The 17411-nt window shown below is 47.6% G+C and overlaps 1 protein-coding gene across 1 annotated transcript; it reads left to right on the forward strand.

Moving 5' to 3' along the window:
• The first annotated feature begins 11303 nt into the window (after positions 1–11303).
• On the forward strand, positions 11304–15269 carry PFDN6 (prefoldin subunit 6). The gene is made up of 5 exons (XM_070743888.1): positions 11304–11416; positions 13624–13739; positions 14678–14748; positions 14829–14953; positions 15064–15269. The coding sequence occupies exons 2-5, from the start codon at positions 13676–13678 to the stop codon at positions 15182–15184; spliced, it is 381 nt and encodes a 126-aa protein (XP_070599989.1). The 5' UTR covers positions 11304–11416; positions 13624–13675; the 3' UTR covers positions 15185–15269.
• Positions 15270–17411: the final 2142 nt, after the last annotated feature.

The raw sequence follows: 17411 nt of genomic DNA on the forward strand, positions 1-17411 counted from the left end.
GTCGTTGCAGCTCGATTTTCAGATGTTCGTATTTCACTAATTTCTCTAGCTGCTTCTCCTCAATTCTGCTGTCCCCTGGGATTGCTGGGATTATTTATTATTATCATCATCATCATCATCATCATCATCATCATCATCATCTTTCATGGCCAAATTGTATGAATGGTTTACATGTATGCTGATTGGATAATTTTAACTGTGGGTTTTAATCAGGATTTTATAATTTCAGACTGTATATTTGACTTCTTTTTATTGTATTGTAATTTTATATTTTTGTGAGCCGCCCCGAGTCCTTCGGGATTGGGCGGCATAGAAGTCGAATTAAACAAATCTGATCTAAATGTAGTTCAGAAAATCATATACCAATATATCCTTCCTGTTGATGACTACTTCACCTTCAACCGCAGCAATATTTATTCATTCATTCATTCGACTTCTATGCCACCCAATCCCAAAGGACTCAGGGCAGCTTAAACTATAGTATGAGGAGTACAATATAAATAGATACAAAACAGTAAACGAAGTCGAACATTATCTAAGGTTAAAACATAATAAACTAGAACCTCATTAAAAAGTATTATAAAAAATAGTGATACACGAGCACGTAACCAATTCAAACTAAATTTGGAGCAGTTTGCTCCAAACCTGACTGCAGAAAATATGACTTCAGCAATAGTGGTCAGTGCCTGGAATGAACTACCTGACTGTGGTTTCTTCCACAAACCCCAAAAACTTTCATCTTAGAGTGTCTACAGTTGACCTCACCACATTCCTAAGAGGTCTGTAAGGGGCGGACATAAGTGCACCACTGTGCCTACCGCCCTGTCCTATTGTCCTCTTTTATTGTTAGTTATGCTTATACAGAATACTACTGTCCTACACATGCTTGACAAACAAACAAACAAACAAATAAATAAATAAATAAAAATAACTGAGAAAGATTCAGAATATTGTGAAATTTGAAATTCATTTTATATTTGGCTGGGGGGGGGAAGGGAACAGAACAGATGGACTAGTGTTTAATTGAATAACCTAAAAGTACTCTATGTAATATTTTAATAACTTTAAGTATTATAAACGTGTACATTAAGTGATGGATGATAGCAATGGAAAATACACAAATATATTTACAAAAGAAGATATGTATTAGAAAGACAATAATTATTTAATGATCTTAGATTATATACACAAACATGTCCTCAGAGAGGGGTGGCATATAAATCAATCAAACAATCAATCAAACAAACAAACATTAAAATATATTATGTATATTAAACCATACGTCAGCAAAAATTGATCATCGAGGGAATTTACCGTAAGATACCCCTAGGTATATGTGTATAAATGTAAATGTGATGTTTTGTTTTGTTTAATGTTTGTTCGCCATTTTTTAATGTATATAATTCAATAAAAAAGAGACATCTTGGAACCTTAGTGAACAGCCAACTATGAGCCTGTAGCCAAAAAAGCCAATGCAATCCTAAGCTGCGTTAACAGAGGGATGCAATCAAGATCAATTTTAATCCTTATACGGTTTATATTCAGTATAAAAAAAGAAATATTTATTTATATTTTATCCTGTATGTGGTTTATATACAGTATAAAGAATAAACCCCTAGATATATGGGACCCAGATTGTTAGGGGCAATATGCTGATTCTGTAAACCGCTTAGCGAGGGCTGTAAAAGCACTATGAAGCGGTATATAAGTCTAAATGCTATTGCTATTGCTATATTTATATATCTTCTTCGGGTCCCATCGACTAAGCAATGTCGTTTGGCAGGACCCAAGAGAAGAGCCTTCTCTGTGGCGGCCCTGACCCTCTGGAACCAGCTCCCCCCAGAGATCAGAGTTGCCCCCACCCTCCTTGCCTTTCGCAAGCTCCTTAAAACCCACCTCTGTCGTCAGGCATGGGGGAATTGAGATTTTCCCTTCCCCCCTAGGCTTATAGAATTTATACATGGTATGCTTGTATGTATGATTGGCTCTTTAAATTGGGGTTTAGATTGTTTTTAATATTAGATTTGTTTACATTGTCTTTTTATATTGTTGTTAGCCGCCCCGAGTCTTCGGAGAGGGGCGGCATACAAATCTAATAAATACAATACAATACAATCTGGTGTTTTATCTTGTATGGTTTATATACTGCATAAAGAGTAAATAATTATCTCAATATATTTATAAATGTGTTATTTTAATCTTTATATGGTTTATATTTTATTTTATTTATTTATATTTATTTATTTATTTTGTCCAATACACAGTGAGGGTTTTAGTGGGTATATATGAGACAGAAGGAGGCGAAACAGATAATATATGCTGCTAAAGCTTCAAAAGAGGAAGAAATTGCAAAATCTGTAAAGAAGGGGGATAAAACCTTCTTCAGATATATTAGTGATAGGAAGAAGAAAAACTGCAGCATCACAAAGCTTAGTACCGGGAATAATACATGCATTAATGGGAATAAGGAGATCGCTGACCATTTCAATAGCTACTTCTGTTCAGTTTTCTCAAAAAACACCTTACAAAATAATACTATAGAGGGATATAGCATTGCTTCCAGCTGTACGGATTCAGCTCCAGTGATCTTAGAAGCCGATGTCTTAGAACTTGAACGATTAAAGATAAATAAGGCAATGGGTCCAGATGGCATCCACCCCAGAGTTCTTAAAGAACTCAGATCTGTCATTGCTACCCCCCTGACTGATTTGTTTAACCAATCCCTGTTAACAGGAGATGTTCCTGAGGATTGGAGAATGGCCAGTGTTGTGCCCATCCACAAGAAGGGCAGTAGAGAAGAAGCTGGTAACTACAGGCCAGTTAGCTTGACATCAGTTGTAGTTAAAATGATGGAGACTCTACTCAAAAAGAGGATAAATCAGCACCTAAAAACAATAACTCATTGGACCCAAATCAGCATGGCTTTACTGAAGGCAAATCATGTCAGACTAATCTCAAAATGGGTGAGCAATGTGGTCGGGCGGTAGGAAAGGCAAGTAGGATGCTTGGCTGCATAGCTAGAGGTATAACAAGCAGGAAGAGGGAGATTGTGATCCCCTTATATAGAGCGCTGGTGAGACCACATTTGGAATAATACTGTGCTCAGTTCTGGAGACCTCACCTACAAAAAGATATTGACAAAATTGAACGGGTCCAAAGACGGGCTACAAGAATGGTGGAAGGTCTTAAGTATAAAACGTATCAGGAAAGACTTAATGAACTCAATCTGTATAGTCTGGAAGACAGAAGGAAAAGGGGGGACATGATCGAAACATTTAAATATGTTAAAGGGTTAAATAGGGTTCAGGAGGGAAGTGTTTTTAACAGGAAAGTGAACACAAGAACAAGGGGACACAATCTGAAGTTAGTTGGGGGAAAGATCAAAGGCAACATGAGAAAATATTATTTTACTGAAAGAGTAGTAGATCCTTGGAACAAACTTCCAGTAGACGTGGTTGGTAAATCCACAGTAACCGAATTTAAACATGCCTGGGATAAACATATATCCATTGTAAGATAAAATACAGGAAATAGTAAAAGGGCAGACTAGATGGACCAGAAGGTCTTTTTCTGCCGTCAGTCTTCTATGTTTCTATATATCTATATACACATAGTAAAATACATGATGACGGTTATAGAGGAGATACTCATAGTAAAATATATTTAACAAATAATAGAAAAGATATAGGAATAGAACATATCAATGAAAGAATAGAAGAAGAGATATAGGAATACAAGAAAGGTATAGGAGCAATAGGACAGGGGTCGGAAAGCACTCTAGTGCACTTGTACTCGCCCCTTACTGACCTCTTAGGAATCTGGATAGGTCAACCGCAGATAATCTAAGGGTAAAGTGTTGGGGGTTTGGGGATGATACTATGGAGTCCAGTAATGAGTTCCACGGTTCGACAACTCGGTTACTGTTGTGGTTCAGCCTGGGACCCCTCCGGGAATGGCTGATTTGCTGTCGGTGTCCGGCTCAGAGGCTGAGGACCAGGAGGGGCAGACTGATGAAGAAGCTGAATCCCAGGCTGAAGATGAAGGACAGCCAGAGTTCCACCAGGGGGAGCTCTCCCCAGCAAGCAGCCTGGATTCCCTGGGGGAAGATGCTAGTGACTTCATAGATATGCGACAGAGGAGAGCTAACGAGAGAAGAACGCAATTGGCCAGATATTTCCAGCATGAGGGGTCGCAGCTGGGTTTGGGTGTGGTGCTTGGGAAAGGATAAAAGGCGGCCCCACCCTTCCTGGCTTGTGGAGTTTTATCTTGGAGATTCGTGAGACCTGTTTGTGAACTTTGGTGGCTACAATCCTGGTTTGTGCCTTGGACTCTTGAAACCTTGGGGGGGTGTGCCAGCAAGAAGCTTTTGGAATTGACTGGACATCAGGACCCTGTTGTAAAGTATTGTAACCTGTCTGCTGTGAAGACAGGTTTTCCTTTGTGCTTATTTTTTCCTGCTATAAATTACTTTTGGATTTTACCAGAGTGTCTGGCTATTTTTCAGTGGGTGTGGAGGTCTGGGAAAATCCAGACAGAACAGAATAAAACTCCACCAACCACCAGACACCTGGTGCTCATTTTGGAGGGGTGGTTTGGTTGTTTTGTTCCTTGCTCTTTGCTGCTGGTTCCTGGTTGGACATCTTTTGTTTTTCGGCTTCCTGTTCTTGCCTGTCACCATGGATGTTGCTGCAGCTGACATGCAGGCTGTCTTTGCAGAGTTGCGAGGGGACATTGCTCACTTGACCCAGACAGTCTTGTTCTTACAACGTCAAGTGGAGGTTTTGTCCCAGGCGGCCCCACCCCAGGCGGCACCTGTGGTACCACCTCCAGCACCTGTGCCCAGAAGGAAATGTTTTGTGGCGATGCCGGAAAAGTTCTGGGGGGACCGGCGGCTGTTTTCTGCGTTCCAGAGCCAGGTGCAGCTTTTTATCAACGCGCAGATGGTGCACTTTCCAGGGGATGACCACAAGGTGGCGTTTCTGTGCAGTTTATTGGCTGGCCCTGCAGCGTCGTGGGTGGCACCGTACCTGGCCCGGGATGATCCGCTACTCCAGGACTACAATGCTTTTTGTGACTTGCTTCGTCACCAATTTGCGGACCCGGTGCAGGAACAAACGGCCACGCGGGCGCTGAAGCAATTACGCCAGGGTTCGCGCCCCCTGGTGGACTATATGGCTGACTTTAGGTCTCTGGTCGGGCAAGTTCAGTGGAATGAGGCTGCCCTGATCGAGGCCTTTCAAGATGGACTATCCGACACGATGTTGGACGCCTTAGTGCATGAGGTGATGCCCGGCACGTTGGACGGTTTGGAGCGGCATTGCTTGGCAATAGAGGCCAGGCTGTTGGCCAGGGAAGTCCGTCGAGCGGGACGGTCCAACCCCCGTGCGTCAGGCGTCCCGCCGACACCTGTTTCGCGGCGGGGGTTGCCAACCGTAAGCACCCCGGCTCCGGTCCCTGCGCCCCGACGTTTTTCACCAGCGCTGCCTCCACGCTTGATGGATCGTGTTGCTGCCGGAGAGCCGATGGACGTAAGTTACGCCCGACCCCGACAGACCCCGGAGGAACGAGGGCGTCGGCGGGCAGCTGGGTTGTGCTTCTATTGTGGGGCCCCGGGACATTTTGCTGTTGTTTGTCCCCACAAGAGGCGGAGCACCGTGGCTGCCGTCGTTCCTGTACCCTACAGCCCTCCCGTGCTTCCCATGGCGTCCCCTGTGCAGTTACAGGAGACAACCCCTGGTGTCCCCGTTCCTGCCCTGAACTCTCCGATGGCGGGGCCTTCGTCTGGATGTCCCCCGTTGCCGGAACGATCGGGAAACGAGGGGGGCCCGGCTTGGTGGCAACACTAGGTCGGGCGGGGATCCCATTTTCGTCTGACTCCACGACTCCCGAATTCGGACCGTCTCGACATTTGACGCTTGCGGTGACCTTGCATATCGCGCAACGGACTCGGACTTACCCCGCGTTGGCCCTCGTGGATTCGGGGGCGACGACAAACTTCTTAGACGAAGCCTTTGCCCAACGTCATTCCTTGCCCCTTTGTCCTGTTACCCCGCCATTAACTGTGGAGACTATCGATGGGCGGGTTTTGTTGGCTGGTCCCATCCGTTTCCAGACCCTGCCAGTGCGGATGTGCATCGGAACTCATGAGGAGGCCCTACAGTTTTATGTTACCAAGGGGCTTCATTTTCCCCTCGTGTTGGGGTTGTCATGGCTGCGTGCACATGACCCACAGGTGGTGTGGTCTCAGAACTTGGTCACCTTCTCCAGTTTGCAGTGCGTGGACCATCACCGACATGTGTGCGCAGCCCAAGGCCCAGTAGTTCCCGCGATTCAATTACCCCGTTGCCTCGAGGAATTCGCCGATGTGTTCAACAAAAAGGAGGCGGATCGGCTACCACCACATCGGACGTATGACTGTGCCATTGACCTGCTTCCTGACGCCAAGCTCCCGGCTGGTCGTTTGTATTCCATGTCCGAGCCGGAGCTTGTGGCGCTCAAGGAGTTTGTGGAAAAGAATCTGGCCAAGGGATTTATTCGGCCATCCAAGTCCCCTTTGTCTGCCCCTGTTTTGTTCGTGAAAAAGAAAACAGGCGATCTTCGCCTCTGCTGTGACTATCGCCGCCTTAACGCCATCACAGTGCGGAATAGGTACCCCTTGCCCTTGATCCCTGAACTCATGGACCGGTTGCGGACGGCAACGGTATTCACCAAAATCGATTTGCGCAGTGCGTATAATTTGGTCCGGATGCGGGCCGGGGATGAGTGGAAGACAGCGTTTGGCACGCGTTACGGCCACTTTGAATATACAGTGATGCCATTTGGCCTCACCAACGCCCCGGCCGTGTTTCAACATCTGATGAACGACGTGTTCCGGGACATGTTGGACCATTTTGTGGTGATTTACCTTGATGACATTTTAGTGTATTCCCCGAACCATGCCTTGCATTTGACCCATTTGCGCCGGGTCCTGCTCCGGTTGCGGGAGCAGCAGTTGTATGCCAAGCTGGAGAAGTGCCAATTCTTCCAGACTACCGTCGAATTCCTGGGGCACATTTTATCTCCAGGTGGCATTTCCATGGACCCGAACAAAGTGGCCGCACTTCAGTCTTGGCAACCTCCACGACGGGTGAAAGACGTACAACGTCTTTTGGGGTTTGCAAACTACTATCGGGCTTTTGTTCCGGGGTATGCCACGTTAACCACGCCCTTGACTCGGCTGTTACAGAAACAAGTCCCATTTGGTTGGGGGGAGGCGGAACAGCGGGCTTTTGATGCCCTGAAAGCGGCGTTCATGGCGGAACCGCTTCTGCGCCATCCTGATCCCGCTCAGCCGTTTGTGTTAGAAACCGACGCTTCAGATGTAGCGGTTGGCGCAGTGCTTCTCCAAGCCCAGCGGCCCGGTGACATGTTGTTTCCGTGTGCCTACTTCTCCCGGAAGCTGTCTCCCTCGGAAAGGAACTATACTATTTGGGAGAAGGAACTTTTAGCGGTGAAGGCCGCCTTTGAGCATTGGCGGCATTACCTGGAGGGGGCCCGTCATCAAATCGAGGTACGGACGGATCACCGGAACCTTGAGTATTTGCAGACGGCCCGGAAATTAAACCAGAGACAGATTCGCTGGTCTTTCTTTTTCGCGCGGTTCAATTTCCGCATCAGGTACACTCCCAGTGCCCAGAACCCCCGAGCGGATGCCTTGTCGCGCAAGCCAGAATACACGCACCCGAAAGAGCTGGCTCCTCTGCAGACAGTGTTACCCCCTGCAGCGTTGGCTGCCACTCAGGACCCAGTGGACTTGCGTCACCGTTTACGGGAGGCGCAACGTGCGGATGGGTTTGTAGCGCAGAGAGTGCGGGAGTTAACACCCAATTCCCCATGGACGTTTCAAGACGGGCTGCTTCGGTACCGGGGGCAGCTGTATGTTCCCGCCGGCCCAGTGAGAGGGTTGATTATGACCCAGTGTCATGACTGTCCAGTGGCGGGGCATTTTGGGCTGTTTAAAACATTAGAGCTAGTCTCTCGGACATTTTGGTGGCCACGCCTTCAAGATGATGTGCGTTCCTATGTGGCCACCTGTGTCCAGTGTCGTACGGCCAAGGGGGTGACTGGAGCCCCACCGGGATTACTGTGACCTTTACCCACGCCTGAGAGACCCTGGGGTGCCGTGTCCATTGACTTTGTCACTCATTTGCCTGCCTCTGCTCGCTTCACGGTAGTTATGGTGGTGATGGACATGCTCACCAAGATGGTGCATTTTGTCCCTTGCACTAGGGTGCCCACTGCCCAACTCACGGCTCAAATGTTTATTAGTCACGTGTTTCGGTTACATGGGCTTCCGGATCGAGTGGTCTCTGATAGGGGCACACAGTTCACAGCCCGGTTTTGGCGGGAATTGATGTCGGCCCTGAATGTGTCCGTGTGCCTCGCCTCGACGCAGCACCCCCAGACCGATGGCGGTACAGAAAAAGTGATCGGGATATTGGAACAATACCTGCGGTGTGTCGTGGCGGATCGCCAGACGGATTGGTCCCGGTTTATCCCTGTCGCGGAGTTCGCGTTCAACAATTCTCGTCACTCATCGACCCGGCTCACGCCCTTTTTCGCAAACTATGGATTTCACCCTCGCTTCTTTCCCTTGACCCTCCTAGATTCCCCGGTGCCTGCTGCTGAGGACTTTCTCTCAGAGCTGCAGGCGGTTCACGAGATGGTGAAGAGATACCTGAATAAAGCCAAGGAGGACTACAAGAGGGTGGCTGATCGCTCCAGGCGGGATGTGCCCCCCTTGGTGGTGGGGGATCAGGTGTGGTTGTCCACAAAATATGTAGCCTCTGAACTACCCCGGCACAAACTAGATCCCCGGTTTCTGGGTCCTTTTCCCGTTGAGCGGGTGATTAATCCGGTAGCTTACCGGCTCACCCTGCCGGACAATTTGCGGGTTCACCCTGTGTTTCACCGTTCGCTGCTAGTCCCTGTCCCTCCCGATTGTCCGCTCCGTCCCAATGTTCCCGTGTTTCCTGCCCCGTGTGTTCGTGATCACCTCCCTGAAGCTATGGTACATGACATTGTGGATTCCCGTTGGGTGGATGGGTGTTTCCAGTACAAGGTGCAATGGGTAGAGGGGGATCCGGATGATTGCTCCTGGGTGGAAGCGGCGTTGTTGGACGCTCCCGATCTTCTTCGGGCTTTTCACGCCCAGTTCCCTCAGAAACCGCGTCCTCTCCGCTGGCAGGTGGGGAGGGGCCTTCCGCGGGGGGATGGTGTTGTGGTTCAGCCTGGGACCCCTCCGGGAATGGCTGATTTGCTGTCGGTGTCCGGCTCAGAGGCTGAGGACCAGGAGGGGCAGACTGATGAAGAAGCTGAATCCCAGGCTGAAGATGAAGGACAGCCAGAGTTCCACCAGGGGGAGCTCTCCCCAGCAAGCAGCCTGGATTCCCTGGGGGAAGATGCTAGTGACTTCATAGATATGCGACAGAGGAGAGCTAACGAGAGAAGAACGCAATTGGCCAGATATTTCCAGCATTAGGGGTCGCAGCTGGGTTTGGGTGTGGTGCTTGGGAAAGGATAAAAGGCGGCCCCACCCTTCCTGGCTTGTGGAGTTTTATCTTGGAGATTCGTGAGACCTGTTTGTGAACTTTGGTGGCTACAATCCTGGTTTGTGCCTTGGACTCTTGAAACCTTGGGGGGGGGTGCCAGCAAGAAGCTTTTGGAATTGACTGGACATCAGGACCCTGTTGTAAAGTATTGTAACCTGTCTGCTGTGAAGACAGGTTTTCCTTTGTGCTTATTTTTTCCTGCTATAAATTACTTTTGGATTTTACCAGAGTGTCTGGCTATTTTTCAGTGGGTGTGGAGGTCTGGGAAAACCCAGACAGAACAGTTACTGAAGTTGTATTTTTAACAGTCAAGTTTGGAGTGGCTAATATTAAGTTTAAATCTGTTGTGTGCTCTTGTGTTGCTGTGGTTGAAGCTGAAGTAGTCGCCGACAGGCAGGACGTTGCAGCATATGATCTTGTGAGCAATACTTAGATCTTGTTTAAGGCATCTAGTTATACAGTATAAAAAGAAATACTTTAAATATACGGCATATAATATATAAGTCATATACAGGATAAAATACCAGATACATATATCAGGTATTTTATCCTATACTGTATATGATTTATATACAGCATGAATAATAAATCATTATTATTTTATTTATTTATTTGTCAATAATATTTAAATTAAAAACTAGAAAGAAAAAGCAATAGAAGTGATAATATTTATATACATGATACTAGTAAAAGAGAAACATTAGGACAGAGGGACGGAAGGCACGCTGGTGCACTTATCCACGCCCCTTACTGGCCTCGTAGGAATTGGGAGAGGTCCATAGTGGAAAGTCTAAGGGTAAAGTTTTGGGGGTTAGGGGAACTCCTCAAAACCCACCTTTGCCGTCAGGCATGGGGAAACTAAACATCTCCCCCTGGGCACGTTGAAGTTATATATGGTATGCCTGTATGTGTGTATGTTAGTATAGGGGATTTTCTTAAATTTATAATATTTTAATTAATTGGATTGTATTGGATTGTTTTTCACTTGTTGTGAGCCGCCCCGAGTCTTCGGAGAGGGGCGGCATACAAATCCAAATAATAAAATAAAAATAAATAAATGATACTACACAGTCCGGTAGTGAGTTCCATGCATACACTCGGTTACTGAAGTCGTATTTCCTGCGGTCAAATTTGGAGCGGCTTACATTAAGTTTGTATCTGTTGCGTGCTTGTGTGTTGTTGTGGTTGTGCGTTATTTTAATCTTTCTACGGTTTATATACTGTATAAAGAAGAAATACTTCTAGATATATTTATATCTCTGGATCAGTGTCTCCCAACCTTGGCCACTTGAAGGTATCTGGACTTCAAGTCCCAGAATTCCCCAGCCAGCGAATGCTGGCTGAGGAATTCTGGGAGTTGAAGTCCAAATATCTTCAAGTGGCCAAGGTTGAGAAACACTGCTCTGGATATTTATTTTTTTATACTTCTTCCATCTTCCCTTAAAATATTAAGAGAATAGTACTGTATTCTTATTCTGGCATCAGCCTCTTCCATCGCTTTCAAAGACTCCCAATTTCTCGCCCATCCAGGAATAAAATAAAATAAAACCCGAAAATGCAAATAGGCCTCTTGAAAGTCTCGCGAGCTCTGCGAGGGCGGGAGGGGGGGGGTGAGGACGTCAGGTCACGTGGCCGCCGCAGCGGCCTCGCCTACGCGATAATCCATCGCGTTTCCCCGCCCCGCCCGCCATCTTGGGATTGGGAGGAAGTCGCTCCGCGGTAGCGTCCCCGGCTTCCGGTTTGCTGGGCTCTTTGCCCCCTCCCCCCCTCCCGCGAGGTGAGATCGGCGGGGCCGGGGCGGTTGGCGGGCGTCGCGCGCTTCCGAGGTGAGACTGCCGTTCCCATCGTCCCCGGCTAAGCGGGGCTTCCTTCCCCCCCACCCTGCCGGGGGACCCTCAGAAGGAGTTTGATCGGGGGGGGGGGGGTGCAGGGGAGTGTGTCTCGCTTGCAGGACTGCACAGCCCATTATCCCCAGGCAGGCGTCGGTGGCGGGCGACGGTTAACGGACTTCATCTCCCATCATCCTGACCGGCTGAACTCCGTCTGCCTCGGCTGGTAGAAAAGGAAGAGCCTCTCCCTTTCCGGAGGGGCTAGACTACAACTCCCATCCTCCCCAGAAAGGCAGGCGCTCCCTTTGAGGGCTACATCGTCCCCCTGGCTGTGCAGCATGGGCCTTTCTCCTTCTGGCGGCTCAGATAGACTTGAGGCGGTTTGGGAGGGGGGGGGGAGAATCTAACAAATTTATTATTTTGCATCTAACAAGCTTATTATTTTGCATCTAACAAATTGATTATTTTGCATCTAACAAACTTATTACTTTGCACCCACCCATCCATACACGCATTCATCACATACAGGGAGTTCTTGACCTATGACCACAATTGACTTCAGAATTTACAACGCTAAGTGAGAAATTTGTGAAGCGAGCTTTGCCCACATTTTTACGGTTGTTAAGTGAATCACCACAGTGATTAAATTGGCAAACATGGGGCTGTTAAAGTGAATCTGGCTTCCCCCCTTTGGCTTTGCTCATCGGAAGACAGTGTTTCCCAACCTTGGCAACTTGAAGCTATTTGGACTTCGACTCCCAGAATTCCCCAGCCAGCTGGCTGGGGAATTCTGGGATTTGAAGTCCAGATACCTTCAAGTTGCCAAGGTTGGGAAACACTGCCCTACAAGACTAGACTTTCAATCCTGGGCCTAAAAAGCTTAGAACTAAGACACCTTAAACAAGATCTAAGTATTGCCCACAAGATCATATGTTGCAATGTCCTGCCTGTCGGCGACTACTTCAGCTTCAACCACAACAACACAAGAGCACACAACAGATTTAAACTTAATATTAACTGCTCAAAACTAAAAAATATGACTTCAGTAACCGAGTTGTCGAAGCGTGGAACTCATTACCGGACTCCATAGTGTCATCCCCAAACCCCCAACACTTTATCCTTAGATTATCCACAGTTGACCTCTCCAGATTCCTAAGAGGTCAGCAAGGGGCAAGTACAAGTGCATTAGAGTGCCTTCCGTCCCCTGTCCTATTGCTCTCCTATCTCTTCAGTGACTTTTAATTATTAGATTTGTTATACATTGTTTTTATTATTGCTGTGAGCCGTCCCGAGTCTGCGGAGAGGGGCGGCATAAAAATCTAATTAATAATAATAATAATAATAATAATAATAATAATAAATAATTATATCTCCTATACCTTTCTTCTATTCCTATATCTCTTCTATTCTTTCATTGATAAGTTTTATTCCTATATCTTCTATTCTTTCTTAGATATATTTTACTATGAGTATCTCCTCTATTTATTTATTTATTAGATTTGTATGCCGCCCCTCTCCGAAGACTCGGGGCGGCTGACAACAATAAAGAAGACAATGTAACAAATCTAATATTAAAAATACTCTAAAAAATCCCAATTTAAAGAACCAATCATACAAACAAGCATACCATGTATAAATTCTATAAGCCTAGAGGAAGGGAAAAATTTCAATTCCCCCATGCCTGACGACAGAGGTGGGTTTTAAGGAGCTTGCGAAAGGCAACGAGAGTGGGAGCAACTCTGATCTCTGGGGGGAGCTGGTTCCAGAGGGTCGGGGCCACCACAGAGAAGGCTCTTCCCCTGGGTCCCGCCAAGCGACATTGTTTAGTCGACGGGACCCGGAGAAGGCCAACTCTGTGGGACCTAACTGGTCGCTGGGATTCGTGTGGCAGAAGGCGGTCCCGGAGATATTCTGGTCCGATGCCATGAAGGGCTTTATAGGTCATAACCAACACTTTGAATTGTGAGTGGAAATTGATCAGCAACCAATGCAGACTGCGGAGTGTTGGTGTTATATGGGCATTTTTGGGAAAGCCCAGGATTGCTCTCGCAGCTGCATTCTGCACGATCTGAAGTTTCCGAACACCTTTCAAAGGTAGCCCCATGTAGAGAGCATTACAGTAGTCAAATCTTGAAACGGGAGCACCTCTGGATGTAATAATTCAATGTAACAGATGACTGACGCTCTTCTGTTCTTTGTTCCAGCGTGAGAGAGCAACCAGAGGAGCCTCGGCACGTGCAAGGAGAGAGAGGCACAATGGGTGAAGCTCTGCAGAAGAAGCTACAGGCTGAGCTAGAGAAATATCAGCAGCTGCAGAAAGGTCAGAACCTTCTCCAGGCCCTGTGGGGGGGTCTTCCCATTTCTCCCAGTCAAGGCCCAGACAGGTGTGTTGAACCGCAGCACCCATCCTCCCCAGCCAGCAGCCCACCAGCCTGTGGCTGCATGGAAACAATAGGAGCCGTAGTCCCACATGTGGTGTGGCCGCTAAACATCTACTCACAGCTTGAGCAGTAGGAAAAGCAAGTAGGATGCTTCGTTGCATAGCTAGAGGTACAACAAGCAGGAAGAGGGAGATTGTGATCCCGCTGTATAGAGCGCTGGTGAGATCACATTTGGAATAATACTGTGCTCAGTTCTGGAGACCTCACCTACAAAAAGATATGGACAAAATTGAACGGGTCCAAAGACGGGCTACAAGAATGGTGGAAGGTCTTAAGTATAAAACGTATCAGGAAAGACTTCATGGACTCAATCTGTATAGTCTGGAGGACAGAAGGAAAAGGGGGGACATGATCGAAACATTTAAATATGTTAAAGGGTTAAATAAGGTCCAGGAGGGAAGTGTTTTTAATAGGAAAGTGGACACAAGGACAAGGGGACACAATCTGAAGTTAGTTGGGGGAAAGATCAAAAGCAACATGAGAAAATATTATTTCACTGAAAGAGTAGTAGTTCTGGGGGTTTTTTCAAATTCTTGCAATGTTATTTCTTTTAACCAATCTGCTATATAATTCCAATACTTCTTAGCCTCTGGACAAGTCCACCATTGATGGTAAAATGTTCCTTTGGTATGGCTGCTGTAAAAAAGTGTTTCCCAACCTTGGCCACTTGAAGGTATCTGGACTTCAACTCCCAGAATTCCCCAGCCAGCTGGGAATTGAAGTCCAGATATTTTCAAGTCGCCAAGGTTGGGAAACACTGCTGTAAAAGACCCTAACCAAAAATGGGGGGGTGTCTCTTTTCTTCCCCTCCTCGCAGATTTGAGCAAATGCATGACAGCCCGTCAGAAGCTGGAGGCTCAGTTGACGGAGAACCATGTGGTGAAGGAGGTGAGGGCAGGGCTGGTTCCCCCCCTACCCTTCCTCTGGGCTCTCTTTCGGCAACAGCCCCCCTCCTCCTCCCCCTCCAGGAATTGGACCTGCTGGACTCCTCCAACTCTGTCTACAAGCTCATCGGGCCGGTGTTGGTGAAGCAGGACACAGAGGAAGCCAAAGCAACTGTGGGAAAGAGGCTGGAGTACATCACAGGCGAGATGTGAGTGGGCGGGGGGTGGGTTCCTGGGTGGGGTTCCTGGACCCCCTGCAGCCCTTCCGGAGCGTCTCCCCACGCTCGGGGTGCTCACCGGCCCCGTTCTCTCTGCGCAGCAAACGCTACGATGCTCAGATTCAGGACTACGAGCGGAAGTCAGAGCAGCACCGGGAGGCCCTGGGCCGGCTGCAGCAGGAGTTCCAGCGGACCCAAGGCAAGGTGTCCGTCAAGACCTGAAGGGGCAGCGTGGCGAGAGGGCTGAGCTGGCCTGCTATTCGGGCCTTTTGGATCCCTTCGAATAAAAAAATTCTGTTGGACGTTTCGTGCGCCGCCTCTTTTGCCCCCGGGGAGGGCGCAGGGTTCCCGGAGGAAGGTGACCAGTGAGGGGAAGGCAGGGAGGGCGCAGTTGAGGTGCCCGGGTAAGTGAGCTCAGCCACATGAGATGAATCTTCCGGGTATGAAGACCAGAGTTTCCCTGACTTCAGACAAAACCCGAGCATCCCTGAAAGGAACCCCTTTACCTGACACGGCTATAGACCACATTTATTTATTTATTTATTTATTAGTTTTGTATGCCGCCCCTCTCCGGACACTCTGAGCGGCTCACAACAACAGAACATAGTACAAATCCAATAGTTAAAAACAATTCAAAACCCCTAATATAAAAACAATCATTTGTCTCATACAGACCATACATAAAGCGGAAACGGCCCAGGGGAATCAATTCCCCCATGCCTGATGACAGAGGTGGGTTTTGAGTTTGCGAAAGGCGAGGAGGGTGAGGGCACTCCTAATCTTTGGGGGGGAGTTGGTTCCAGAGGGCCAGGGCCGCCACAGAGAAGACGCTCCCCCTGGGTCCCGCCAGACGACATTGTTTAGTCAACGGCACCCGGAGAAGGCCAAGTTTGTTCCAAGGATCTACTACTCTTTCAGTGAAATAAATATTTTCTCACGTTGCTTTTGATCTTTCCCCCAACTAACTTCAGACTGTGTCCCCTTGTTCTTGTGTTCACTTTCCTATTAAAAACACTTCCCTCCTGGACCTTATTTAACCCTTTGACATATTTAAATGTTTCGATCGTGTCCCCCCTTTTCCTTCTGTCCTCCAGACTATACAGATGGAGTTCATGAAGTCTTTCCTGATACGTTTTATGCTTAAGGCCTTCCACCATTCTTGTAGCCCGTCTTTGGACCCGTTCAATTTTGTCAATATCTTTCTGTAGGTGAGGTCTCCAGACCTGGACGCAGTGTTCCAAATGTGGTCTCACCAGTTCTCTATATAAGGGGATCACAATCTCCCTCTTCCTGCTTGTTATACCTCTAGCTATGCAGCCAAGCATCCTAAAATAAAATAAAATTTTAAAAAAGCCCACCTGCCTTCTTTTCGGGACCCCCCAGCTGCATTTTGGGTGGGTTCTGCTCCGAAGGCTTCCCCTGCGAGAGCAAGGCTTCGCCCAGAGACAGATGACACAACAGAAGGGAGGATTCCCATTAATGTCTTCTCCAAACTACCCTCCCTGGCCAGACACACCTGTCCAATTCTACTTCTGAGGTTGAAAGTATCTGGGTGTCTTCTCTCTTGGGGAGGGGTCATTCATGGGCTGTGCTGAGGTCTCCTCTTGCAACTGAGCCATGGTGGCACAGTGGTTAGAGTGCGGTGCTGCAGGCTACTTGTGCTGACCACCAGCTCAATCCTTCCAAGGTGGGTAAAACGAGGACCCAAATTGTTGGGGGCAATATATGCGCTGACTCTCTAAACCAGTGGTTCTCAACCTTTCTAATGCCGCGACCCCTTAATACTGTTCATGTTGTGGTGACCCCCGGTCATAGGTCTAGTGCCAATTCTCCCAACAGAGCTTTAAGCTGATTGGCAGGAAGGTCAGAGGGACACTCCCACTGTAAACGCCTGATTGGTCGGATTGTAAAAATATGTTCCAAAGCGCCAGAATAGAAGCTTTAGTACCTAACACCATGGGAAATTTGTCTTTTTCCATGGTCTTAGGCAACCCCCGTGAAATGGTCATTTGACCCCCTAAAGGGGTCCTGACCCCCAGGTTGAGAAACACTGCTCTAAACCATTGCTTAGAGAGGGCTGTAAAGCACAGTGAAGCAGCATATAAGTCTAAATGCTATTGCTATTGCTAACTGGTTGGGAAGTTGTTCTGTCTGGCTCTCTAGTAGACTCCTCCCAAAAATTCACAGGTACAAATTTCAGACACACACACGTTTGAAAATTCAAAACAATGTTCTTTATAATGAAAAATCACTTAAACCAAGCCCTCTTTTGGTATAGCAAAGAGCACTGGTCTCCAAACAAACTGGTAATTGGTACAAGTCCCCTTTCAGTTCTGTGATACTTAGCTTGCAGCTGTGAGGCAATTCACAGTCCTTCTTTCACAAAGTGAAACACACTTTGCCCTGGTTTAGTTTCAAAGCGGGGAAAAATCAGCACACAAAAGGTCAA

Source organism: Erythrolamprus reginae, chromosome 2 (assembly GCF_031021105.1).
Source record: "Erythrolamprus reginae isolate rEryReg1 chromosome 2, rEryReg1.hap1, whole genome shotgun sequence".
NCBI classification, from domain to species: domain Eukaryota; kingdom Metazoa; phylum Chordata; class Lepidosauria; order Squamata; family Dipsadidae; genus Erythrolamprus; species Erythrolamprus reginae.

What these genes read in the sequence shown, in the direction of transcription:
- PFDN6 (XM_070743888.1), top strand. Translation starts at nt 13,676, where the DNA reads ATGGGTGAAGCTCTGCAGAAGAAGCTACAGGCTGAGCTAGAGAAATAT. An exon ending in AGAACCATGTGGTGAAGGAG is followed by an intron (nt 14,749 to 14,828) that starts GTGAGGGCAGGG and finishes CTCCCCCTCCAG; the next exon opens with GAATTGGACCTGCTGGACTC. An exon ending in GAGTACATCACAGGCGAGAT is followed by an intron (nt 14,954 to 15,063) that starts GTGAGTGGGCGG and finishes CTCTCTGCGCAG; the next exon opens with CAAACGCTACGATGCTCAGA.